At 46.8% G+C, this 26,845-nt stretch overlaps 1 protein-coding gene across 4 annotated transcripts in view; it reads left to right on the top strand.

Annotated features, from left to right (window-relative positions):
* LOC144782087 (RNA-binding protein 6-like) overlaps positions 1-26,845 on the top strand; it is a 1,028,143-nt gene that overhangs the window by 160,596 nt on the left and 840,702 nt on the right. For 3 of the 4 annotated variants that reach the window (XM_078661245.1, XM_078661244.1, XM_078661242.1), the window contains one exon: positions 24,498-24,686. The exons of the other annotated variant lie outside the window; for it this stretch is intronic. In XM_078661245.1, coding sequence (XP_078517371.1) covers positions 24,498-24,686 — 189 coding nt within the window. The remainder of the gene's footprint in view (positions 1-24,497; positions 24,687-26,845) is intronic. 4 annotated transcript variants of the gene reach the window in all.

The following is a 26,845-nucleotide window of genomic DNA, read 5'->3' as shown; positions in this document are numbered from 1 at the left end:
AAGGGCTATTTAGCTGAGTTAGTTGCCTTTTCAATATCCAACTATACTATTTCGCTTCACTCTTCAACTGTCCGTGCATAGCCTAGTCAACAGTACACTTATCTGAGAGTGCCTTATTGACCTAGCTTGTACAAACCTGGACTGATCCTTTTGTGTAAATGTTCCTATTATTGTATATATATATGGTTCAATAATACCTTAATGGGCACTTTGTTTTCGTTGTGTAACAAGATTGGTTATTAGACGTTAGTCCTCAGACGACTTCCCCTGGATAGGAATGGGAACTGTGGAGCCACATAGGGTCAGAGGGTATACAGAGGCTCTGTTTCCTACTGGAATCTCTCGTACCAAATCAGGAGAATAATCAGTTCCTCGCAATGCTACCAAGTGTCCTGCATCATAGATGAGGTCTTGAGCGAACCAGCAACAGCAGAAAGGTGACACCAAGGATAGAGGAAAATTGCAAGCATTAGTCAAATGCACGTTACATCAGAGGCAATGTGAGGGCAACATCCATTATTGTGGCCAATGCTCCCACTATCACAGGGCCCCCACCAGACAGAGCGCAGGAAAATGGAGATGGTGGGGTTAATGATGGAGCAGTGAGTGGCCACCCATAGGGCATTGCCAACTTGAATTCCCTCATTAGTCGATCTAGTCACCGGCAGTGGGACAACATGAAGTTAATCCAAAACATCCCAGAACTGTACCAAGCTCAAGTAAAAATAATCTGCAGTAGAGGCATGGCTATCTCCAACACATGCCTGAAGTCAGCACTAATTGTGGCAGATACGGCAAGCAGACAGGTGTGCCAGGGAACTGTCTTAAGAAAACACGCATGGCTAAGAGTCTCGGGATAAAAGCAGGAGCTGCAAGTGGTGCTTAAATGGCAACAATCTCTTTGGGCTAGAAGTGGACGAGTTACTGCAGAAAATGAAAAAACACTGCTGGTCAACCCTCTTGCCAAATTTGTGCTCAAGCCAGCTCACAAAGTGCACCACCTCAGTGGCAATACCCAGTGAAGCAAGGTTGCCCTTTTAAGGCAGAGGTAGCGGAAGAGGAGCACAACTGTGAGGAGCAGGACGCAAAGCTGATGACTGACCGTCAGGTGTTTCCCTACACTCAACACCTTCAGGTTGCATAATCTGATGTTTCCTCAAACAATGGGAACGGATCACTTCTGACAAATGTACTCTAAACCTAATAATACATGGAGATTGTATAAGAACTGTTTAGATCCCCACCAAAAGCAAGGTCTTGAAACAAAGGAGAGAGACTGCGACTGCTGCATGACGTGCATGACATCCTAAACAAACATGCTATAGAAAAGCTCCACAAGGGACTGATAAGAGGTTACTCTATGTTCCTAGTACTGAAGAAACACAACGCCCATAGACCCATTCTTGTCTAGAATTACGTAATTTTTTTTTTATAAAGACCCAAAAGTTTACGATCACTCTGCATGAGGACATCTCAGGCCTGCATAGGGGAGAGTATATGGCAGTCAAAGATCTCAAGGACGTGTACCTTCATGAGCGGATGAGGTACAAACATAAGAAGTTCCTGTGGTTTGTCATGGACAAGGTGCATTACTAGTTCATGGTTCTACTCCTGTGGAATACTGAGGGTATTCACAAATTGCCTCACTGTGGTAGAGGCGTACTTAAGACCAGGAATACATGTCTACCCTTACCTAGACAATTGCAAGATCGTTCAAACAGTCCTAAAAGAGCATAAATACTCTTACAGACACACCACAGATTGGGGTTCTCCATATTGTTTAACAAAAAAAAAGGCGCTCTAAACACACGGATAGTTGCTGCCATTGGCAGTTATAACCAGGAAATTCACTTTATCGACTAAAAAAAATCTATATTTTTAAATGTATAGATATTGGATTCCTAGTCAATAGAATCGACAATATATTTGGACAAGCCCAAGGAAACCGTTATAGAACTAATTTTGCAGGACTCGCCAGTGCAATTTAGACTTCAAAATTACCTGGATGTCTTTGCAAAAATGTAAACTCCTGTAAACAAAGGCCACATGTTCTCTTGAGGTAAAAAGAAAGGGAAATTGGAACCTAAAGAAAGGATACATCTCCTATTCAAAGTCGAACTTACAAGTGCGGTGGCATAAAGGATGATTGAAGAGAAATGTATTTACTCTACTGGTATTCATTGTAGTCTCACAAACAGGTTCTTCAAACATAAAACTGACTTGCTTAAAATAGCAGAAGCTATTAATGTAGAGATGAATGACAAGCACACTGGAATAAAAATCCAGTACAGGTTAGGTGTATCAAGTCGCTTTTGTTTCAAGACCTTGCTTTTGGTTGGGATCTTAACTGTTCTTTACAATATCCATGCTGTTATGTTTAGAGTCCATTTGTGAGCAGTGATCTTTTCCCGTTGTTTGAGGAAACCTCTGATTCTGCAACCTGAAGGTGTTGAGTGTAGGTAAAAGCCTGATGGTAAGTCCCTTACTTGGTGCCCTGCTCTTTGCAGTGGGTCACCTCTTCCTTTACCTCTGCCTCAAAAGGGCATCCTTGCTGCAATCGTTATTGCCACTGAGATGGTGGGCCTTGAGAGCTGGCTTGAGGCCCAAAGGTTGCATGAGGGGTGACCAGCTGCGATCCTTTATCTTCTGCAGTTACTTGTCCTGTGTGCTGCATGCTGGGATTTCGATGACAGCACAGTTTTGATCTATGCCTGGCTTTATTCCTTTTTTAGGTCTCGCCTGAGGCAGCGCAAGTGGTGCTCTGGCGAGACTTTTGGTAAGTGGGCTTCAGAAAATGCTACCACATGCTTTTGTGGCCTAGAGCTTGCGGTTACGCGCGCGGGCTCACACTTACGAGCAGAGGCGCCATTTGGCTTTCCTCTCTCGTCTGCGCATGCACCACTCGCAGGCTCACCTCTTGCTCCCCCTCTCACAAGCTCTTTGCAAGCTCGGCATGCTTTTACTATAGCAGCGCTCGCGGGCGCGCGCTTATAAGCAGAGGTGCTTGTGTTTTAGCGCTCGCCAATGTGTGCATATTTGGATTTTCCGCAAACGCCTGTCCGTCCATGGCGCTACAAAATCCCTCACCTGTAGTAGAGACTACCACTCAATGCTTCAGTATATTTGGTTTGTTTCCAAACTGCGTTCACCAATAAAGCGGAATAAAAACAGGCAATAAAAGTGTAAACCAATTTTAAAAATGCTTTTGCGAATGCAAGAGGACAAAAGTAACTGAAAAAATGCTTACGTTTACAATGATATCTGCTTTGTGGCTCAGAATTTCTTGCTATTCACTTAAGGAATTAGAATAAAATGTAAAAAAAAGAAAAAAGTGCGAACTTACCAAGATTTGCAGCTAGCCCTGATCGTCCATGCTTTTGACTTGTATTTCTTATTATGACTAAGAGTCCCTTGTATTTACCATCACTCTCTCTCTCCACTTCTACACCACTTGCTTTCTACCCCTACGTATCCTTCTTAGCTGGTCTCTGGTTACAGTGTACTCCAAGAAAAACTGCTCTCCCCTCAAAGGCTCTGCCTTCTTCCGGTTCCCCGAACACGCAAAGGCGTTGATAGGCCTGCTTGGCCTGCCAGTCAAAGCTCGCGCGACTGCTTGGCACTGAATGCTTATTCATGTCCATCTTCTTTTGACAACTCTTACCGCAGCTGTTGAAGAATCTCCCCCCCCACCCCCATCTTTCTTCACCATCACTCCCTTTTCACCAGAACAAAGATTTTTTCTCCCAAATGTGGGGGTTTCCTGTCACTTGCTCTTTCTTTGAAAAGCAATGTAGGTGAATCTCACTTGGGCTCCTTACTGTGTACGCGAAGCTGAGAGAAATTTACAAATTGTATGTTCCCACTCTTTCTGTTGGTGGTGGAGAAACATTTAACAGCACTGGAGAAGCTTAGTGTGAATCCATATCCTTTTCCATATTTACATGGGATTTTAGCCCTATTATTGTTTTCTGTCCACCTTGACCACCTGTTCCCACCAGTGTACTCCACATTACCACCATGCCTCCTTTGCTATCCAGCCACACAATGCGTGAAGCTTGGCGTTGAGCTCAGATCTGACACCAGTGGTGTCCCACTGGCTAGGTGGAGGAGAGAGTGTACTGCGCTAGAAGTGAGGAAGACTTGCCATTTTGTTCACACATTGGGTGAGAGATAGCTGTGAACAGTGTGCGCGCCTGGCAGAGACCGCCATTTCCATCGCCCCAGGGCCAGGTCACACCCCGGGCGAAAGCCGATGACAACACAAATTTTAACCCGTTTGTTGCTTAGAACGTTCTGCGCCAGTGCTGAATGTTCGAAGAAACGGGTGCGGCCAATGGACGTGCGCAGCACTGGCAAGGTAGTGCTCGTGACGACCGTTGGCAGCACTAAAGGGTTAAAGTGCCAATAAGTAGTTCTGTTTGTAGCGCAGGACTTAATATGCTGTATATGACGCAGGTATGGCACAGACATGTAGCTCATCTCAACTGGCTTCAATGCATTGGAAGAGCTCACGTGCCGCTCCCTCCTGAAATAACTGTATCCCTTTCTACACACACACACACACGCCTCGCCTCCCCGTGGACCAGGATGGATGCCACATCCTTTCCCATTCCAACACACACTATGCAGATTAGGTATTGGGTGGCAAACAGCAGGGCTGTACCTATCAATGGTACAGCCGGGGCCCATTCCAACCACATAAGTGTGTTGTTTTTCTAAAAGACTGGGGGTGGGGCAATTTCCTTGACTGCATTAGGGCACATGGCACCTATACCAGTGCCACTGGCAACTTGCAGTAAAACTACGCCATGAGCATTACCTCTGTCCCTGTTGATATTCACTGCAAGGCAGGTGTGGCGACGGTGTGCAGGTGAAGTGTATCTAACACAGTCCACCGAAGTGTCGCTGTAGATGCAGGTGCACTTTTCTTATAAGATAGTGGATAAGATGCTAACCGAGTTTCTTAGCATTATTTAATGAGGAGGGGGAGTGGTTTGAGATATCAAATACACAGCTAAAGACTTACTATGGTCTTTAGAGTAAAACAGGCAATATGATGTGCAGTATGTACACTGCAGACGGCACCTTCATGCCACAGCGCACTCCAAACATATTTCAGGTGCCCTGTGCTATCCAAAAAGATCTAAAGATGTTTTTCCAGACTCCTAAATAAACATTCTGTTCTATCTTTATTGGTGCACGCCAGTAGTCATCCATTTCTTCTTTCCCCAGTAAATTTGCCCGCTTCCCTCCTTCTCCCCCTGAGTACTTTCAGACCCATGCCAGGGCCAGGATCTTATCTCGCAGATCGCCTGGGCTGATTGCGGCACCAATGCCATCATATACCTCAGAGGGGCGCTTTGGTTAACTTCCTCCATGAGGCGAAGCCGTTGATGTCACATTTGCGGGTCTTATGCTAGAAGTGTGCCAACTAACTCACTAAATAATTGACTAAACGACCTTCACCCTCCTGTTATTTATGCACCACCCATAACAAAACAAAACAAGCAGTGGCATAGTCAATAGGTCTCGCCTTTCTGACCTTATAAGTATTTAGCCGTGCAGCAGTTGATGCTATTGTACCAATGATATTGTGCTGCATTACTAAATACTTACACGGTCCCAAAAGCGAGACCTATTGGCTATGCCAATGCTTGTTAAAAGGTGGTTATAAGAAAATGTACCGAGCAGCACGGCTATGGTGTATTAACCTATTTTTTGGGTTAATACATATTGGAGTCCTCTTATGTTTGCTGTTTTAGATTGGACCCCCCCCCCATATTCTGGGATCCTGCACTTGGGTATAACAATTAAACATTGAATTTAAAATAACATTATAGAGAACTGGTGTTACATCTAAGTAACTTTTACGTTTAATTTACCTTTTAATTCCGACATGGTTGTGGAGAATGTTTCTTCCTGGTTAGTTCTATGAACTCACCCATAGGTGGAGTTTTTTGCCAACTTTATTGTATTTTAAACAAGATACCAGCGAGGAGCAAACTCGTGTTTTGGGTAAGTACGCCCCCCATTACCCCCCCCCCCCCATCCCTCCTCTGCCCAAGTAACCCTTAAACCGTATCAGTTCTCAATCTTTTTTTCTAAAACCGTTGAAGGTTCATCTAAGTGTATTTACTGTTGACTGTGATAAGGTTTTTGCTTCTACTTGATACTGTCAATGTCATTTTTTAATTAGTTTACTTTTGTTTAGCCACTAACACTACTTTGATGACCACCCCGCACCCCCATCTTTTCCTTTGGTTTCTTTTTTTCTATATGAAAAATATTTCTTAGGAGTATGTATCTTAAATGTTATCGCAGTACGTTTTGAATTAATTTATTTACCTTTAAAATAAACCTCAATAACACTTTAAACTAAACTGATAACTTAACGTTAATGTATTAATGATTTTTGTACTGCATTCCTATTTAAACGCCTCAGTGAAAGGCTTCTCCTGAATTAGCTTTCTTGACTTGAACATTTGTGGATTTGTTAAATGTTGATTATGCTACCTACTGGGTTGCAGCCACTTTAAAACAAATTATATAGATTTGCATTGCAATGCTATTTTAATGAGATAAAGAATTATTACAAGTCTACAAATCATTAGCATGGCGGACAAGACTAACTAATACCTAAGTGTAATCATTTATTTTTCATTTGTCCATTTACCTTCCCTCATAAGCCTGCATCTCCTTTTATAATTAATTTTGTTGTGCATCATTTTCTCCTTACGCGCTCAGGATGAATTGTTTCTTCAGTTCAAACCCACCAACTCCATGCAGTTCATCCTGAACGCTGCCATTTCTTCCAAATTGCCTCTTGCCAGTGACCCCTTTTTGCTGTCTTTAGATATTTGTAAGCACAGTATGAATAACATGTAACAGCTGCTCTTCTAACTTGTTACTGACTTTTGGATAGCTTGTCACCAAAACGGCTTTATAATGGGTCTTGGGAAATCTGTGTGCAACCCTTTAGAGGGCTTGGTTATACCCTTTTTCCTGCAAACCCTCACCAGTTAGCATTTTCATAATTCTGAAGGTGGTGTGAGCTGGAACCTGCTTCTCTTGGTTAGTCACTTACATCATGTGGCCTCGTTGCCTGCCCTTTTCTTTCCATTCTCTTTTTTGACTTATTCTTCTGACTTGAACAATGTGTGCTGCAGGGATATTGTGTCAAACACTGTACTGGACACATGTTAATGCAGCTGACAATTGCAAGTGTAGTCTCTCCTGTTTTGGGTAATTGCCTTCTGATACTTGTCTGAACCATACGTGCTGCATTATGGACAATGTCTTTGCTCATGGCAAGCAGGAATTGCCTACGGCGACATCAATATTTCATTTCATTTTCAATTGAGAAAGCCATGATATGAATACAGTCCTGGTGGTACTGCTTGGCGTTGAGACACCCAACTCCAGAATCACAGCAACCCCACTCATGGTAAACGCTACCACAGCCCACAACCTCACTCTTGCGCCTCTTTCAATGGTTGTCCAGGACTTGTTGTTTAGGAAAAACCGTGAAAAACATTTGCACTTCCTGCTTTAACTCTGCTCTGGCATAGAGCACTTTAAAATAATCAGCTTATTCTTTTTGAATGCATTTCAGTGCCTCAAGCCCTCCATGCTTAGGTGGTGTTGCCCTTTGCACCAATGGCAGGTTTAATACCGGTCAACCGGCAGAAGTTCCACCCAGCAAGGTTTGAGTCTATCTTTATTACTGCTTTCTTGTGTGGGTTTCTCTTCTCCCCCAGCTGCTTGACTTTAAAAAGGGACAGAAGCTCTTGGTACCCGCACAAGATCAATTTCTCCAAGAGGAGTAGGAAAATAAAAACTACTTGTGCTCTAAGCTTTTGCTATCTATTACTTCATCTGCAATTGCATCCTTACCAGCTCAGTTTTCTGTACTACAGTGATCTGCACTTAGTGTACATTACAACAGACCTTTCACTTTTTGGTAGCGCCTCCATTTCAAATCCTGAAGGACAAAGTTCGTGCAACTGAGTGTACCAAGCAAGGTCACTGAAAGGCTCTTTCAGCCTTTCAGTCACACTAGGGATATGACTTCAATGTGCCGTAAAAATACTTTAGGCTTACAACTTGTAGCTGTGGTATGCCCACTAGGTGTCTTTGTACTCTTTTGTAAATTACCTAGTCAAACATAGGAGTAAGATGACAGCCATCCTCCCTCAATGTTTGTAACTTTCAGTTTGTGTATGGCCTGTTACATCAAACTGAAACACATGGTACAGTCAGTTCCTGGGTCACATGACCACTACCAATTGCTTCCCACAGTATGATCAACCCATCGAGTGCGGCAAGGCTGACATGTGTAAATGGGTCCTGGCACTGATGATTTAAGGGGATGCAGACGATCTATCTCCTACTAGAAGCTACTTTGCTGTTTTGGGGCAAACTATTCTATTGAAAAACAAGTTCTGTCTCAGAAGACAGTCATTTTTTCAGTGGTGCCTTCAGCCTAGTATTCCCCTGTGGTCTGGGGTAGAAATTAGCTTGGGAGATAATGAAAAACCCAACACTGAGCAAACCATATCAGAGTTTTGAGATTTATAAAGTGTGGTGGCTCCAAAGAGATTGTAGACATGGACCTTGTAAATGTATATAACATAGATAACATCTTCACGGTACTTGGTAATGAGTTTTTTTTATTGCAAATTCCAAACCTTCTTAAAAAGATCTCTTAATCAAAACTTAGTTAGCCTTGCTATTGTTGGAAAGTCATGGGGAAACGGTTCAGTTTGAGGACCTTTTACTAAAGCAAACTCGTGATGCGATATCAAGTTGCTAGTTCCACAATTAAGCTATGGCATGAGTTAAACAGCTATGCCCTATGGCATGGATTAAACAGCTATGCCCTTCTCGTGCTGAAACCAAGGAAGAATACTTAATGCTTAATCATGTAAGGAAGCTGCGGGGCAGCTGTTCCAAATGACTTGAATGGCTCTGGTCTCTTCCCACAGTCCATGGGGCTCCCACTAAGGGCAACCTTTCAAAGCTTGCCAATTTGATCGGGGACCCCAACTAGGGCACCCTATCAACCCTTGCCGGAGATTAGATTCTTGTTGCAGTCACTTCATTTGTAAAAAATTCCACAAACAGACATCCTCATACATTGGGACGAACATTGCCAAAAAATGGATGACCTCTTTGTTACAGATTCTGACCATATCCAGATGACACACATTGTTGAACATGATGAGAACAGTAGTGAACCTGCCACCTTCCTCCTCATAGCACTGACGCTTCAGATTGCTTATACCTTCAAAATATCAGTGAGCCTTTCGAATCCATGGAAATATCATTTGAGTGCTATTCTGATCGCCGTTTGCAGAGATGGCCTTCTTCCAGAGTAGTCAACTGAAGCAGGTGGCGGAGGTTCTGGAGTAGCCTCTCCCTAGGGAAGAAAATAAGGCTAATCTTTTTATGGAGATTCTTTATCCAACTTGTTTATGTTCAGAAATATTGTTTCTGTTTAATGAGAACCTTATGGAACTATTAGGGCAGCATGGTCTAAGACGTCTTCCACCTGGGCCAGATTGCCCACTGACCCCCAAGTTAGTTTTGGCTCACCCTTTTCTGGAAATCGGGTGGTGCAGATGTCTTCTTGCTTGAAGTAAAATGCTGGGTTCAGTCTGTAATCGCCTCCTAACCAGTAACCGAAAAAAGATAGGCAATGAGGAAGATGGTATTCTCTTCTGGAATGCTGGCCCTTGGGGCAACCAGGGCAATCTGCATTTTGTCAAGGTACTCCACGTGCTTTGAGAGTTGACACCGATGGTTTTGCAGCGTGAATCTTTCTCGATTCACTATGCTGTGCAATATTTTTTTGTAGCCCAGGTGGGCGATGACGTGCCACCTTTTGGTGTACTTCCTGTGACGTCGGCACGCAGAAGCTTTCACCTTTGGGCGCCATCTTCAGATTCTTTTATCTGCCGTTGGGTCTGGATCGTCACCAAGAGGCTCCAGAGTTTTTGGAGGAAAGAAGAAGAAAAAGGCGACATTTTCACAGAAAAGATTGGAGAAGATACCCAAGGAACAAGATCACCAAGCCGGGACGGCAAAGAAGGAGGAGAACTTCGAGATCTTCGAAGTCCAACGGTGAATGTGCACACATGGGGCCCCCTGACAGCAGGAATAGACAAACACCCTTTAAATTCTGCCGTAACTGCCACCACAAATACGCGCAGAAGGACCAGCACCCGGTCTGCAACCTCTGCTTACCGGTCGACCATGAGAGCAAGGATTGTAACGCCTGCTCTGCCTTCTCCCCGAAGACACTCAGGGTTAGAGAGAGACAGAAGAGAGCCAACTACACCATGCAAGGCAAGGGCCAACCTCCGTCGCTTTGGGACCGGTGTCTCTTCAGCGACAAGAGGACAACTCGCCGAGGGACCAGATGACTACACGGTTGTAGAGACCGATTTGAAGACATCTAAAGAGTTAGGAGAGACGTCGACCCCAAAACCCTCGACAGACTCTCGAAAGTCCTCGAAGGGAGCACTGGCGCAGAAAACCTCGATGGCCGCAGCTGCTTCCAAGGACAGACCGCCCAGCGGATCCTTCGAAAAGGACTCCCAGGCGGCGAAAAGCTAAGGTCGTTGAAGCATGTCCCCGAAAAAGACAGCTAGACTTCGAAGGAGAAGGACCTGAAGGTCGCTTCGACGTTGATGACTAAGTCGAAGAGATCGACCAAAACGCTCGACGCCGAGCATGCTGCCGAGATGGAGGGGAAAAACAGAAGGCTCGAGGCCGAAATGGAGAACATCCTGCACAGGAAGAAAGAGTTCGACGAGAAAATGAAAAGGTTCATGATACCGTCGAAGCCGCCGCCGACTATCGTCGAAATAGAAGAGGAAGAGGAGTTAAACGCCCAAGGGCCGCCGAAAACGCCTCGAGGAAGAGGGCCTATACTATGAGGAAGAAGGCGACGATGACCAGCGAACGACTTTCGGCTCGGCATCCTCCAGGACTCAAGACATGGAATGGCAGTAAATCGACTCCGAAAATCCAGAAGAGCCTATGAAGACTTATCCTTCGAGGCCTTCGCCACCAGATGACATTGGGGCCTATAACATAGTCATCAAGAACGTTGCAGCGGCCTATGGAGTCAAATTGGAGGAGGAAAAACCAAAGGCATGTTTCCTTTTAACCCTGCTCCCCACTCAAAGAGTCAGTTCCTCCCCATGCTTCCGAGTGTCATGGACCAAGGGAGGGAGGCGTTAAAAGATCCAGCAACCTGCAGGTCTGTCGCACCTAGGACGGTGAAAAAATAAAAACACTCCTCTCAGGATCCTCCCTACATACAGGGATCCGTCACGGCGGACTTCATTATTGCGGCAACAGCCAGAAAGAGGGCAAACTTCCCAACAACGTCAGGCCCACCACCAGACAAAGAAAGTAGGATAATGGACCTGACTGGGAGAAAAATAGAGAGAAATGCAGCAGTACACTGGCGCATGGCGAATTCCAACGCCCTGCTGAACAGACACCAGTACCAACATTGGGACGAGATGGGGCAACTGCTCAAGCACCTCCCAGAGGAATGCCAGCAAAAGGGCATCACACCTGGTGGAAGAGGGGAAAAATATAGCAAATGCTTGCCTGAAAACGGCCTTGGATGGGGCTAACACATCCAGCAGACTTACTATGATAGGAATCATAGAAAGAAGGCAGGCCTGGCTTAGGATCTCAGGCTTCAAGCCGGAAGTGCAGAACAACACTCTAAGCACTCCCTTCAATGGAGAGACTCTGTTCGGGGCACCGGTGGTTGAGAAACTCACCCAGCTCAAGAAAGAAAATGAAACTGCAAGGTCCATGGGGGGGCCTTACAATTCAGAGGGATGAGAAGGGGTACCCCGACACGGAGACCAAACGGAAGGGGAGGAAACCAGCCAGGAATGTCACACCAGACATTCCAGCAGGCGCACCAGGGCGACAACCAATCCCAGCATGGGCAGCAAAAGCAAACCTGGCAGTACCAGCCTCGGGCCAGTCCTTTCGTGGGAGGGCGAATGGACGAGGGCAGGCAAGAGGGGGCCAACAATCCACCTCAAAGTGACTCCGTCACGCCAAGCGTGCCCACCCACACGACTCCTCCGAGGGTGGAGCACAACAAGGACAACACGAGGGAGTTACACGGACCAAACATCGACGAGCATGTAACACCAGTAGGAGGCAGGCGAAGACGCTTCTTCCAGGAGTGAAAGAAGATAACTACAAACAAATGGATACTCAACATCATACAGTTCGGATTCTGCATAGAACTGGAAAAGAAACCACCAAACAGAAAACCGAAAAGAAAGGCGAATTCAGGAAAAGAACTAGCGCTACTAGAGGAATTGCAAGAACTCCTCCGAAAGGAGCACATCGAACCAGTTCCATTCAGAGAAAGGAACAAGGAAGTGTACTCAAACTATTTCCTAGTTCCAAAAGTGGACGAAACGCTAAGACCCATCCTGGATCTAAGATTTCTAAACAAATACATAAAGACACAAAAGTTCAAAATGACATCCCTCCAAGAGGTCATTCCTCAGATAAGGAACGGGGGACTTAATGTCCACCATGAACCTCAAAGATGCCTACCTGCACATTCCCATGAACAGGCAGCGCAAACATCTACTAAGATTTACCATCAACAAAGAACAATACCAGTTCACAGCCCTAGCCTTCGGACTAAAATGTCTCGCAGAAGTGGCAGCGTACATGCGCAGGGAAGGGATTCATGTATACCCTTACCTCGACGACTGGCTAATAAAAGCAAGTTCACACAGGACATGCAAGGAGCACGCACAGTGTCCACAGAGACACTGACAGACCTGTAATTCTCCATACACTGGGGAAAATTCTCAATGGAACCAGCGCAAGTGAAGATTTTCCTGGGGGCACAGTTCAACACCATACAGCGCAAGGTGTTCCCCAGCGACAAGAGAACACTGGCCCTGCTGAAGGAGACATGCCGCTACCAGAAGGGGCGAGCTCTAACAGTGAGGACAGCAAGCAAGATCATTTGGATGATGGCGTCCTGCATACACCTGGTCCCCAATATACGGCTCCACATGAGACCATTCCAGGAATGGCTGCAACAGCAATGGTCACAGGCTACAGGAAGTTGGGGAGATCTAGTGGTTGTAATGCACGCAGTGCAGGAGGAGATTACGTGGTGGAACAGGGAAAACATAACGAGGGGGAATCCCTTAACACCACCAACCCCAACGGTGACCATCGCAACAGACGCATCCCAGAAGGGATGGGGAGCACACATGAACAAACTCAAAGTGAGGGGTTTGTGCACTCCAGCAGATGCGGTCAGACACATCAACTACCTGGAACTAAAGACCGTGTTCCTACTCTTGAAGGCTTTCCAGAAACAACTGTACAACCAAAGAGTGTTGATACAAACAGACAACACAACAACGATGTTCTACATCAACAAACAGGGAGGAACACAATCCGTCGCACTGTCCAACCTAGCGCAGGAAATATGGAGATAGGCCATCCCACTCAAAATAGACCTGCTTGCCATACACCTACCAGGGAAGGACAATGTGGAAGCAGACTGGCTCAGCAGACAGACTTCAGCATCCCACGAGTGGGAGCTCAATGCACAAGAAACGCAAAGGCTATTCAGGAGGTGGGGAGCACCGACAAAATACCTATTTGCAACACACCACAATGCAAAATGCCGACACTTCGCATCCAAGCAAGCAGAAGAGCGATCCCAGGGGAATGCCCTATGGATAAGCTGGTCGAAGACATTTGCCTACGCTTTTCCCCCGATACCGCTGATACACAGAGTACTCAACAAGTGCAGAACCAGCAACATGACACTGATCCTGGTGGCACCACAGTGAGCCAGGCAGACCTGGTACTCACAGATAATGGAAATGGCACAGGGACCACCCCACAAGTTCGGGAAAAGGAAAGACTTACTCTCCATGCAAAACGGAGAAGTACTACACCCAGAGCCAGAGAGCCTCAGCCTAGCGGCATGGCTCCTGAAGACATAGAGTTTGCACACCTAAGGTTACCTGAGAGCATCCTGCGGGTGCTACTGGAGGCAAGGAGACCTAGCACACGAAGGTGCTATGTGTCAACATGGAAGAGGTTCACACAATGGTGCAGCAAGAAGAAGCTACACAAGAAGATGATCAGGAAATCAACGGTGCTAAGATATCTCACGCACCTGCTGAAAGCAAAACTAAGTTCATCCTCGCTAAGAGTACACCTAGCAGCGATAGTAGCCTACACAAGAGGAAAGACAGGAAAGAGCTTTTTTACGTCACAGATGGTAAAGAGATTCCTGGAATGGGCAAAAATGATCGCACCACCTAAGAGGATGCCGCCACCGGCATGGAACCTTAATTTAGTCCTAACGGAGCTAATGAAAGCGCCCTTTGAACCAATCCATAAGGCCTCCCTGCAAATGCTGACAAGGAAGACAGCCTTTCTGGTGGCAATCCCCTCGCTGCGCAGGATAAGCGAACCACAAGCGCTAACACTACAAGAACCCTACATTCAAATCCACAATGATAGGGTGGTAATGAGAACTGACCCACGCTTTATGCCAAAGTGGTGTCAAGATTTCACATGAACCAAACAGTACAAATACCAAGCTTCTTCCAGAAACCATCCACAAGCGCAGAGATGACACTGCACACCCTGGACGCTAGAAGAGCAGTGATGCATTACATAGAAAGAACTAAAGAGCACAGGAAAACAAAACAGTTCTTTGTGCCCTTCGCAAGCAGTTTCCTGGGTAGACCAGTAACAAAGGGAAACATCGCATGATGGATCGCACAAACTATACAATTCTGCCACAAACAGGCAGGCCAAGACCTAGCAGAAGGGGCACAAGCCCACTCTACCAGGAAGAAAGGAGCATCAATAGCTTTCCTGGCTAACACACCCATTAAAGACATTTGCCTGGCGGCAACATGGGCTTCAGTGCACACGTTCACTAAGCACTACTGTGTGGATATACAAATGAACAAGAAAGCACAAGTAGGAAAGAAGGTGCTTCAACATGTATTCAACAACCAACCTTCATCTTCCACCCAGCCGCCTCAAACATAACAAACCGCTTCAAAGCCTATGCACAGCATAGTGAATCCAGAAAGATTCACGCTGCAAAACAAATAGTTTCTTACCTGTCGGTGTAGTTCTGCAGCTTGAAGATCTTTCTGGATTCACTAGCAAACCCACCCACCTCCGCCAGAAAGATGAGGCAGGAGAACAAGGTGGTAATACAAGGTCAATATAGAAAGAGACACCTTAAAAGGACAAATCGGAAAGATCACTTACTGGAGGAAGAAATAGAAAACATTGCCAAAGGATTCACAAACAGAACACAAAAACAAGAAAAAAGAATCCGAAGATGGCGCCCAAAGGTGGGAGCTTCCGCAGGAAGCATGCCAACGTCACAGGAAGTACACCAAAAGGTGGGACGTCGACGCCCACCTGGGCTACAAAAAAGAAAAGACTACGATTCCTGACCCAACCACTAGACCGTGGAATAATGCGTAGCATAATGAATCCAGAAAGATCTTCAAGCTGCAAAACTACACAGACAGGTAAGAAACTAGGCGTGGGTTTACTTTATTGCCAGCGACTGCTCTCCCAATCAGTCCAGTAGACTCTGTTTCTTCTGCAAGGTCAACACCAGATGTGGCTTGTGGGAGGTGGAGCTTTGCATCACTTGTAGTATTGGCAGGCCATCGCAACAGACAGGTCCTTCTGGTTGTTAAAAAAAAAAAAAGCTTTATGCCCTCCCTTTCCCAGATTAGCCCTCCACCCACTGCCACTGTTCTCCATTAGTCTAGTCAGGCGTGCAAACTTGTATTCTCCAGATAAGCAAGCTATGGAACGAGTCTAGAACAAGAAATCTTGCAGGGTTGTTATTCCTGCTATTTTCTTGTTCCCAAGAAGGACATCCTATTTCATCCTCAGAGTATTGAATACATATCCGTGCAAGGAGAAATTCATGGTATCGTCCATTGCACATGTCGTCTTGGCTCTGGAACTATTATACTAGATGATGTCCCTTGACTTTAGGTTCAGGCTGTCCTGCTCGATCCTGTAGTCACAGTGGAGGTACCTGCACTATGTGGTAGGTTCTGCCCACTATCAATTTGCCTTCCTCCCATTTGTATTGACATTGGCACCTCCAGTTTTACGAGGGTGGTGAATGCCACAGCAGAGCTGGCTGTTCAACTTGGGGCTTTTCATCAGTCTACCCAAGTCTCACCTGGAAGCCTTACCGCACACCTCCTTTTCAGATTGTGTTGGACACAGTAGCTCTCAGGACATTGGGCTTTACCCATCTATACTTGGACCACTTAAAATGTAGGCTTTGGCTCATGGAACCTGGCTGATGGCCAACCATTTAGGATGATGCCTGAATGTTGCAAATAAACTCGACTTTACTCACACCGACTCCTTTTGGTGGGTCATCTCCTTTCTAAATATATAACTTGACTTTCTCTGTGGATAAGGCCAAACACCTTGAAGATTTAATGTTCATTTAGCTAGGCATCCTCCTCTGCCTCTTTCAGAATTATTTAAGAGCTTAGGATCTGAAGGAAATTTAACCCCTTCCATGCTCATGACGAGCTGAGCTCGTCATGAGTTGCGCCGCTCGCATGCTCATGACGAGCTCAGCTCGTCATGTAACGCGGCTTTTGGAAAAAAAGCCGCACAGCGCAAAAATGACCGCAGCACGCATGTGGTTAAGTAAAGAGCACCCACTGCTTTATCATCCTGAAAGTTTTAGCTTGGACCGGTCAGTGCTAGCTCTCTGAAAGCCTCTATCTGTATGGTACATTGCCATCCAGCGAAGAGTGCACGAGTTATCAATCTCTCACTTCAGTTGCTCTACTTGGAGTGATTTGTTCCTGACAGTTATCCCACTGTACTGACAGCTTTCAGTAAAGTCTCTACAAGATCCTAATATGTAATAATGGCAGACATTTTTTTATTGAGCTGACCTAGCTATTTACCCAGATGTCAGTGGTTGCCAACTGGAACCGTTCTTTTTCTCGAATTAGGCCTTTAAACACTATCTTATTGGCCTTAAAAGTTTTCTTCCGTTATGAGACGTTTAGCTTGATCAAATTAATATTTGTGTCTCATAGTAAGCACACTGCATTAGAATTAACGGCTACTTGTATGCTCCAGTTATGATGAATGATGACCTTCCTGATGATCTCCGTCACTTCATAAGATGCATTAATTAGCTTCAAGCTATGTGCTCCTCTGTAATGCACAACATTTTTCATCTGTGAAGAGGTTTCTACCTATCCATCATAAAGGTATTCAAAACTGTATTCCATCTAAATAAATAATTGACATTTCTCGCTATATTGTGTGTCCTAGGCTGAGGAGGTGTTGAATAATATGCAGCAGGCTATCCTTTCTAGCAGGACAGAATTATAATTGTTCATTAATGTTATGGTATGAAAGCAGCTTTTTTTTATAACTGTACTTGTACCCTTCAAGAGGATCTGTAGGGAACCCCCCCACATCCAGTCTACAGAAATTAAGAGCTTGATGCTGCCTCAAGTAGCAATGTGTAGTTTCTCTAATAAGGCTTCAATGTATTCATCTGGTTAGCTAGAACTGTAACGAGACAAACTAGCGGGGTTCAATGTCTATTACTTGTAGCCCTGGGCTCTCATATTTCCAACACCCTCCCATGGACCAATCTACTGCGAGTCTAGACAGTTCGAGGCATGTGGGCTGCTAAATTCATATCTATAGCATAGATCGCCGCCTAGTGTTGGGTCCGGATGATTGCACATTGTTGTCCTGGAAGAGTCTTCGAAATATCACGAGATAGGTGGCTCCTCCCCTGGACTACAGTGCGCATGGGCATCGACTCCATCCCCAGATTGTTTTTTTCCGCCATTGGGTTCGGATGTGATTTCGACGTCTCCTGTTCGGAGTCGTTACAAAACTTTTTCAAGGCCAAAAGGCCTACCTTATACGTCGGTATTGTTCGCGTTCAGTCCCGTATAACTTCCAACTCGTCGAGTCGGATATCCGGGGAGTCGTGTTACTGTTCGGTGATCGAGGCCCAGTGGACGCAGCAAGACTTCGACGACATGGAGCGGAGTCCTTTCAAGAAATGTCCCGTGTGTGGATCCAAGTACCCACACATCGACGTCCATCCTGTGTGCACCAAGTGCCTGTCGCCGGACCACGACGAGGCCAACTGTATGGCCTGTTCCAGATTTCGATCAAAGAAAACGATCAAGCTTCAGTGCGTGGCGCGCCTCGATGCCCAGCGATCGGCTCCAGCACCGGTGGACATCTTCGACGACGCAGAAGAGCAAGAGCTTCAGCTGCAGATTTCACCTGCACCGGTGGAGGTCGAGTCCGACTACGAAGCGGACGTCGAAGGCCAAGACCTAGAGGAAATCGTCGATGAGGTAGGGGACGACGAGGAAGCTTATGGGGCCATGGAAGATAGCTCGGAGGATGAGCTATGCCCCGTTCGTACTCTTACAAAGGCTCGGGTCGCGGGATCGCCACTCGGCCTTACCCAAGACCTTACACCTCTGTCCACGGCCCCGCCTTCAGGCCCGGCTACGGACACCTCAGCGGAGCCGCCATTATCGAAATCGAAGCCATCGGTGTCGACGATAACTAAGATGGCCGAGGCGCCGTCGAAACCGAAGACGCCTGCTGCACCATCGACGCCGTCGTCTTCGGAGGCCTCAAAGCCAAAGAAAGCTGCCGACCAGGCGAAGGTACAAAAGGTGATCAAAGAGCCAAGCTCGAAGAAGGCCGTCGAGCCGGTCTCTAGCAAAGCGGTCGAGCCGAAATCCAAAAAGGCTGTCGAGCCTGCCTCGGGAAAGTCTGTCGACCCAAAGAACAAAGGGGCCGTCGAGACAGTCAGCCAAGGGCGCCGAGCCGAAGTCTGGGGTCCCGACGCCAAAAGCAAAGGATACTGCTCCGAAGCCGTCGGCGTCAACGTCCGCGGCCGTGGACAGTGATCGAAGCGCACCGGTCCAGGGTGCTCCTGCGCCTCGCGCAGACAAGCAGAAGTCATCGACGCTCGGGTCTTCCCCTGGAAGCGTACCGAGGGCATCGGTCGGGTCGACGAAACCATCCGCTTCCTTTGCAAAGCAGATCTCTGACTCCCTCAAGCGAATTAAGGACAAGGCACTGGCATCGGAACCGAAGACTCCTTCCGCACCGAAGCCGGCTGACCTACCAAGAAAGACCTCGACGCCGATCCTCTACACGTTACCGCCTAAGGTGGCGCCGAAGGCCTTTGCACCGCGGTCGGTGCCCACTGACACGGTGTCGAAGTCAACTCCCCCAGCTGGGGGTTTAAGTCATCGACAACCCTTAATTGAAGAGCGGTCGGAACGTTACATCGATGCCGACACCGGGAAGCTCACGCTCTACAAGAGGAAAATAACATCACAGCTTTGGAGTCGTATACTATTCCTCTGAAACGCAAGAAGCCTGCACCAGAAACACCAATTCTGGTTGAACAGATCCTTCCACAGCCTAGGAGGAGTGCAACACCTTCACCCACTTACTCTGGTGGGGATGAAGGAGAGCAAGATGAGGAGTACAACTTTCCTGCAAACACAGAGCCTGATGAGCAACAAGACTCATGGATGGACACAGGTGATCAAGGGGACCAGCAAACAGTCCATGATCCTCAGATTTATAACGTGAAGACGTCTCCCACTGAAGATTCTGCGGCATTTAATGCCTTGATTGAAAGGGCAGCTACAAATCATAAAGTGGAAATGCATGCTGACCCTGTGGAGGTTGACTTCCTGTTAGACACTTTCTCCACTGCAGAAAAAATAGTGAAGACTCTCCCAATGCTAAAAGGGGTCCTTAAACATGCGGCAGACATTTTCAAAGAGCCCACGAGATCAAGGGCTGTCAACCCTAGAATAGAGAAGAAATACCGGCCGGCACCTGGCGATCCAACCTACATAAAGGGCCAGTTGCCTTTGGAATCTTTGGTGGTCTCTAATGCCCGCAAGAGGGCGAACTCCCAAACCACGGGTGAAGCTCCTCCCCCAGACAAAGAGTCGAAAGTGCTGGAGGCATCGGGGAAGAGGGTTGCGGCTCAGGCGGCCAACATATGGCGCATCTCAAACACGCAGGCTCTGTTGGCCAGATACGATAGGGCTCACTACGACACCCTAGAGCAGCTATTGCAACACCTTCCAGACCAGTTCAAAGAGGGAGCTGAAATGCTTATACAGGAGGGAAAGCTCACCTCCAACGCTGCTATCAAGTGTGCGCTGGACGTTGCGGACACGGCAGCGAGGGCAATCAACACTAGTGTGATGTTAAGGCGTCAAGCATGGCTCCGCATCTCAGGGTTCAAGCCAGAGATACAGACTACTATCCTCAACCAGCCCGTTAACCCCGATAGGTTATTTGGACCAGAGGTGGACGCCACCCTGGAAAAAATCAAGAAAGATACAGAGACTGCAAAGTCCATGGGGGCTCTCCAGTCACAGCAATTTAGAGGAAACACTTTTCGTCGCTCAGGCAGTCGAGGTGTTAACAGAGGGCACATGTCGCAGCAGACGCCATTCAATAAAGGTGGTGCGCAATCCTCGTACCCCAAGCAGAGCAGAGGTGGATACAGAGGAAACAGTGCCAAAGGTAGAGGCAGAGGCAACAACAGTTCCCGTTCCTCTGCCGCCAACAGAGTGACTCCCTGTCACTGCCCCCCGACCATCCAACACCTGTCGGGGGGGAGACTCCAACAGTTCCTGCCAGTCTGGAAGTCCATCACCACAGACAGGTGGGTCAGGCAACTTATCCAGTTCGGCTATTGTTTGGAGCTGACCTCCACTCCACCAAACATACCTCCACGACAACGTCCTATGTCAGCAGAGCACTTGCACTTATTGCAGCAGGAGGTTCTGGTGATGCTGCAAAAAGGCGCAATAGAGCTCGTGCCAGTGGAGGAAGAAGGCACAGGGGTTTATTCCCTGTACTTCTTAATCCCAAAAAAGGACGGCTCACTCAGACTGATTCTGGACCTACGCCCCCTGAACCAGTACATTCTATCAGAACACTTCCACATGTTGACACTGCAGCAGGTTCTTCCGTTGTTAAAACAGAGAGACTTCCTCGCAACCTTGGACCTCAAGGATGCTTACTTTTACATACCACTCCACCCATCCCACAGGAAATACCTCAGGTTCACCATCCAAAACCGGCATTACCAGTTCAAGGTCCTCCCCTTCGGAGTGACCACTGCTCCCAGAGTGTTCACAAAATGTCTGGCGACAGTTGCGGCGCACCTCCGGAGACAAAGCATACATGTCTACCCTTATCTAGACGACTGGCTCGTTCAAGCCAAGTCAGCCCAGCAGTGCGCCGCAGACATGTCCCACACCATTCACCTCCTTCACAGTCTGGGATTCTCACTCAACTGTCCAAAGTCGCACCTTCAGCCAGCCCACGTGCGGCAGTATTTGGGCGCGACGATAAATACTCTGGCTGCCACGGCTCAACCGAACCCAGCGAGAATCGACAACATACAGTCGCTCATCCAGAGGTTCAGACCGCGACACTCCCTTCCAGCGAGTGTGTTCATGCAGTTGATAGGCATGATGGCCTCCTGCATCTTCATAGTCCCGCACGCACGGTTGCATATGCGTCCGCTCCAGGAATGCTTGGCACATCAGTGGACTCAGGCTCAAGGACAGTTGAAAGACCTAGTGTTGGTGACCGGTCGGGCATACAACTCTCTGCATTGGTGGAATCCACACAACCTTTGCAAGGGCCGACCGTTCCAAGAGCCTGTGCCACAGATTATCCTGACAACGGACGCATCTCTCCAGGGATGGGGAGCTCATGTGCTCCACTACACGGTGCAGGGCCTATGGACGACGCAGCAAAAGAAGATGCACATCAACTATCTAGAACTGATGGCAATCTTCATGGTGCTGAAGTCCTTCAAAGTACATCTGTGCAACAAGGTTGTGTTGATCCGGACGGAAAACATGACAGCCATGTACTACATCCAAAAGCAGGGAGGTACACACTCTCCACAGTTGTCTCATCTGGCTCAGAGCATGTGGAAGTGGGCCATTCAGAGGAACATCTTCCTCATGGCCGAACACCTCCCGGGCACGGACAGATGGCGGATCTGCTCAGCAGGTACAGCCACCAAATGCACGAGTGGGAGTTACATCCATCAGTACTCCGCCCGTACTTCCAGCAGTGGGGTCATCCAGAGATAGACCTGTTTGCCACAACGGAAAACGCAAAATGCCAAAGCTTTGCCGCCAGGTTCCCTCACCCACAGTCGCAGGGCAATGCGATATGGATGAACTGGTCAGGCAGCAAATTTGCGTACGCTTTTCCCCCAGCACCTCTCATACCGCTGGTGGCAAGAAAGCTAAAGCAACACTCGAAGTCACTCATCCTGGTTGCTCCAACGTGGGCACGCCAACCATGGTACACCACGTTTCTAGAACTCTCCATGGTACCGCATCAAAGGCTACACCTCACGCCCCGGCTCTTGACGCAGAACCATGGCGACATTCAGCATCCAGATCCGCAACAGCTCAATCTGGCGATCTGGCTCCTGAGGTCTTAGAGTTTGGCTACCTTAATTTGCCCCCTGAATGCATGGACATCATCCGGGAGGCAAGAAAGCCCACTACCAGAGCTTGCTATGCAGCGAAATGGAAGCGGTTTGTCATTTACTGTACAGAACGCAATATCAACCCGCTAGATGCATCCATTCCTAATATCATCTGCTATTTGTTACATCTTTACAAATGCAATCTAGCATATGCTTCCATTCGGATACACTTATCCGCCATAGCGGCTTACCTCCAAAACAGGCAGCATCTCTCTGTCTTCAGGGTGCCTGCCATTGAAGCATTCCTAGAAGGGCTGAAGCGGGTCATCCCTCCCAGCTCCTGTGTGGAACCTCAATGTGGTACTCACCAGATTAATGGGTCCCCCGTTTGAGCCTCTGCATTCATGTGAGATTCAGTTCCTCACATGGAAAATGGCTTTTCTCATTGCCATCACGTCTCTAAAACGCGTTAGTGAGCTACAGGCGCTCACAATACAAGAGCCATTTATACAAATTCATTCGAACAGGGTGGTGCTGCGCACTAACCCCAAATTTCTACCCAAGGTGGTGTCGCAGTTTCATGTCAATCAAACCATCGAACTGCCCGCATTCTTTCCTAACCCAGAAACAGTTGTGGAAAGAATGCTCCATACGCTTGATGTCAAAAGAGCGTTAATGTACTATATTGACAGAACACAACATTTTAGGAAAACGCAACAACTTTTTGTTGCCTTCTCAGCCCAACACAAAGGCAACCCCATTTCCAAAGCAGGAATAGCCAGGTGGATCGTTAAGTGTATTCAGATTTGCTATCAGAAAGCTAAGCGCACTTTAACGGTCCCCCCTAGGGCACACTCCACACGCAAGTTGGGTGCCTCCATGGCATTCCTAGGTAACATTAGTAGAGCAGCCACATGGTCTACACCACATACGTTTACCAAACATTACTGTGTAGATGTTCATTCCAAACAGCAGGCAGCTGTAGGACAGGTTGTTCTTAAGACACTTTTTCAGACTTCTGCAGCTGGCACGGGCGGCCGCCGTTAATGGAGGGACTGCTATGTATTCTATGCTATAGATATGAATTTAGCAGCCCACATGCCTCGAACTGAATATGCTACTTACCAGTATGCATCTGTTCTTGGCATGTAGGGCTGCTAACATTCATATCGCCCGCCCTCCTCCCCGGCGCCCGTAGCGGCTGCAGACCTTTCTTGCATTCAATCTCAAGCATGGCCATCGTTTACACTATTACACTCCATCTTTGCCACAATGGCTAAAAACAATCTGGGGATGGAGTCGATGCCCATGCGCACTGTAGTCCAGGGGAGGAGCCACCTATCTCGTGATACTTCGAAGACTCTTCCAGGACAACAATGTGCAATCATCCGGACCCAACACTAGGCGGCGATCTATGCTATAGATATGAATGTTAGCAGCCCTACATGCAAAGAACAGATGCATACTGGTAAGTAGCATATTCATTTTCATTGATTAGCATCTTAAAAGGGAATTGATGAGGGTTTACACTTAAGAAGTGGAAAAGATGTGGCTGTTATCCCCACTTGTGTTGGTAAGTTGTGCATTAGTAATCTTATTGAGAAGCAGTTTCCAGCCCCACTATTTGGTGGAAGGATGCCCATTGACTCAGAATTGGCAAGTAGTATGGACTAGGCATAAATGGGTCTCCATAAAGGTAACTACACATTATTCATGCACGCCCCTTTGAATGGGGATGGGATTGGTGGTAAAGAGGCAATGGAATGAGTTATCTTTTAATTTGGCTTCCCCTTAACTTGTTTAGATTCATCTTTTAAATAAACCTTATTTGTACCCTGCCCGTTCCAATAAGATTGTTCATCGTATAAATAATAAATTGGTGGCTACACAGATGAGCAAACCTGGGAGAGGCACAGCCAAATCGACCAAGATCGGCCAGGCATCTGCCGCACACACAAGATCGGCCACGGAGGAACATGCAGCTAGGTCTTCTGGAGAAGATTTTGATGGGTTTGTTCAACGTATTTCCTCTGCGGTTTCAGCGTCATTGGACCCGAAAAACACAAAGGTCGCAGATGTGGTGAGCACACTTCGCTCTAACATTACATGTGGTGATAGCCCCTATCCAAAGGCTTTTCACATATCTATCATGGATATCCTGTTTATTCCCCTATTAGTTGAAGTGGGAAAATATTATGCCTTTGCAGAAGGGGAATGAAAAGTTTCCGAATTGCATGTAGCTTTTTTCATAGTTTTAAATTACTACGAATCTGCATGACTCCAAAGCAGCAGGTATGAATGTTATCTAGTTAGCCTAATGTTCTTGTGGGCGGCTTATCAATTTTGACATGCTATTTCCCTTGCATGCCCATGCATGTTTGTGTGCAATATTTGTCTAGGCACTTGGTTTGATTTTAAACGTTCTTAATGACATATTTACCCTTCTATTTAAAGTTGACAACATTACAGTGACTTGTAATTTCTACTGTACACACTGCCGAAGTAGCTGATTTGATTCTAGACGATAAATTGGCACCCATCGATTTCTGGATTGTTGTAAACAGCACCTTTACAAAACAAAAAGTAATTTAGTGGAGCGGTGTTAAGATTCCAATGAGGTTAGAATAACTTCCATACAATTTAGCATAAAGCAATCTGAATTTAATTTTTCATAGTATAAAGATTCTCTTAAATTGAACGAGGTACTTTTCGAAAGCTTACTCAGTTTTACTTTTTCTGTACCTGACTTTCATTACGAACAGGTTATCCTATGACCATGGACATTAATGAAAGCTGTCCTAATCAAGGCAGTGTCAAAACTCTGATTAGCTACCATAGTTTCAGCATGTAGTAAACTAACTATTGTGGAGAAGAGAATAGCCAGTGGAAATGGTATTCAGGCCCTGAGGCTGCGATTTGTCACTCCTTGCAGTCTTGAAACTAGGAGGTTTTTGAAAAGTTTTTTTTTGGTGATTTTTTTTAAATAACTTTTTTGTTTCATTAAAAACATCAACCAAACATGTATATTGGCAGTGTGAAATACGAGTCATTTCCTGAAGGCACAAGTACACAGTTATTCTGATCTAGATACAACGAATACAGTGCATACAGTACAACATCCCCTGTAGCTTGCTTTACCCCCCTGTCTTCTGACCGATTTATCCTAGTCCTCTTGTATCATACCCCATCACTCTCTTCGTCAGTGCTGTCAGTATCATCCTCAGGCAGTGGATCGCACAGGTCCCCTCTACAGACATTCCATGGATTCCAGATCTTATTCCATTTACGGGGGCGGGGGCTGGCCCTGGCCTTATATACTGCGCGCTCCGTAACCATTAGCATATCCATATTCCTGCACCAGTGTGGGTAGATCCGTTGCACCCCACTTCTGCGCAATATCTCTTAGCACCCATAATGCCCAGTGTACCCCACGTTTGACCATGGCGGGAAAGATCATTCGGGTCCCATATGTTCAGGATACATTTGCGTGGTTCAGGTAGTATAGAGGTCTTTAGTGTTTGTGAAATGGTGCGCATTACCTGCCTCCAATATTCTGTGACAAACGGGCACACCCAAATGGTGTGCAGGAATGTGCCCTCCTCCCCACACCCGCGTAGGCAGTAGGGATGTTGTGCCCGTTGCAGCTTGTGTAGTGTGGTTCTGGTGTAATATATCCTATGCAGGATTTTGAGCTGTACTAATCGGAACTTCGCAGATACTCCCACTTCCCTCGGGGGTGCCAGCGCCTCATTTCACTCAGAGTCATCCATATCGCTCACGTCGCCTATCCACTCCTCTTGCAGTTTCAGTGTAGGGTCTGGTAGGTTGTTTATCAGCTTCCGATAGGTGAGGGATGTGGCTCTGTGCTGCATGTAATCTGTGAGTAGTCGATCCTCCAGCGGGGAGGCTTCAGACACTTCGGTGTCTGCCGGGATTGCTTTTAACAGGGCGTGCCTGACTTGCACATTTCTATAAGTTTCGTTTGGTCCTAGTTCATATTGTTGCTGGAGTTGTGTAAACGGGACCACTATCCCCTTGTCCCACAAGTCGCCCACCGTAGATATTCCGATATTGTCCCATTGTGTAAAGCCCTTACTACTTCTCAATTGTCCCAGTGCTTTGGAGTCCCATAGTGGGGTGAGTTTAGTGATTACTCCCTGCAGTGTCACAGCGCTGCTACGATTGTGTATCCTTTATACGACCACCCAAAGAGCATATGTAGTGCAACAGCAATTCAAT

The sequence above is a fragment of the Lissotriton helveticus genome, chromosome 9 (assembly GCF_964261635.1).
Source record: "Lissotriton helveticus chromosome 9, aLisHel1.1, whole genome shotgun sequence".
Classification (NCBI taxonomy): domain Eukaryota; kingdom Metazoa; phylum Chordata; class Amphibia; order Caudata; family Salamandridae; genus Lissotriton; species Lissotriton helveticus.
Note: the sequence above shows the minus strand (reverse complement) of the source record. Positions and strands in the feature narration are given on the sequence as shown.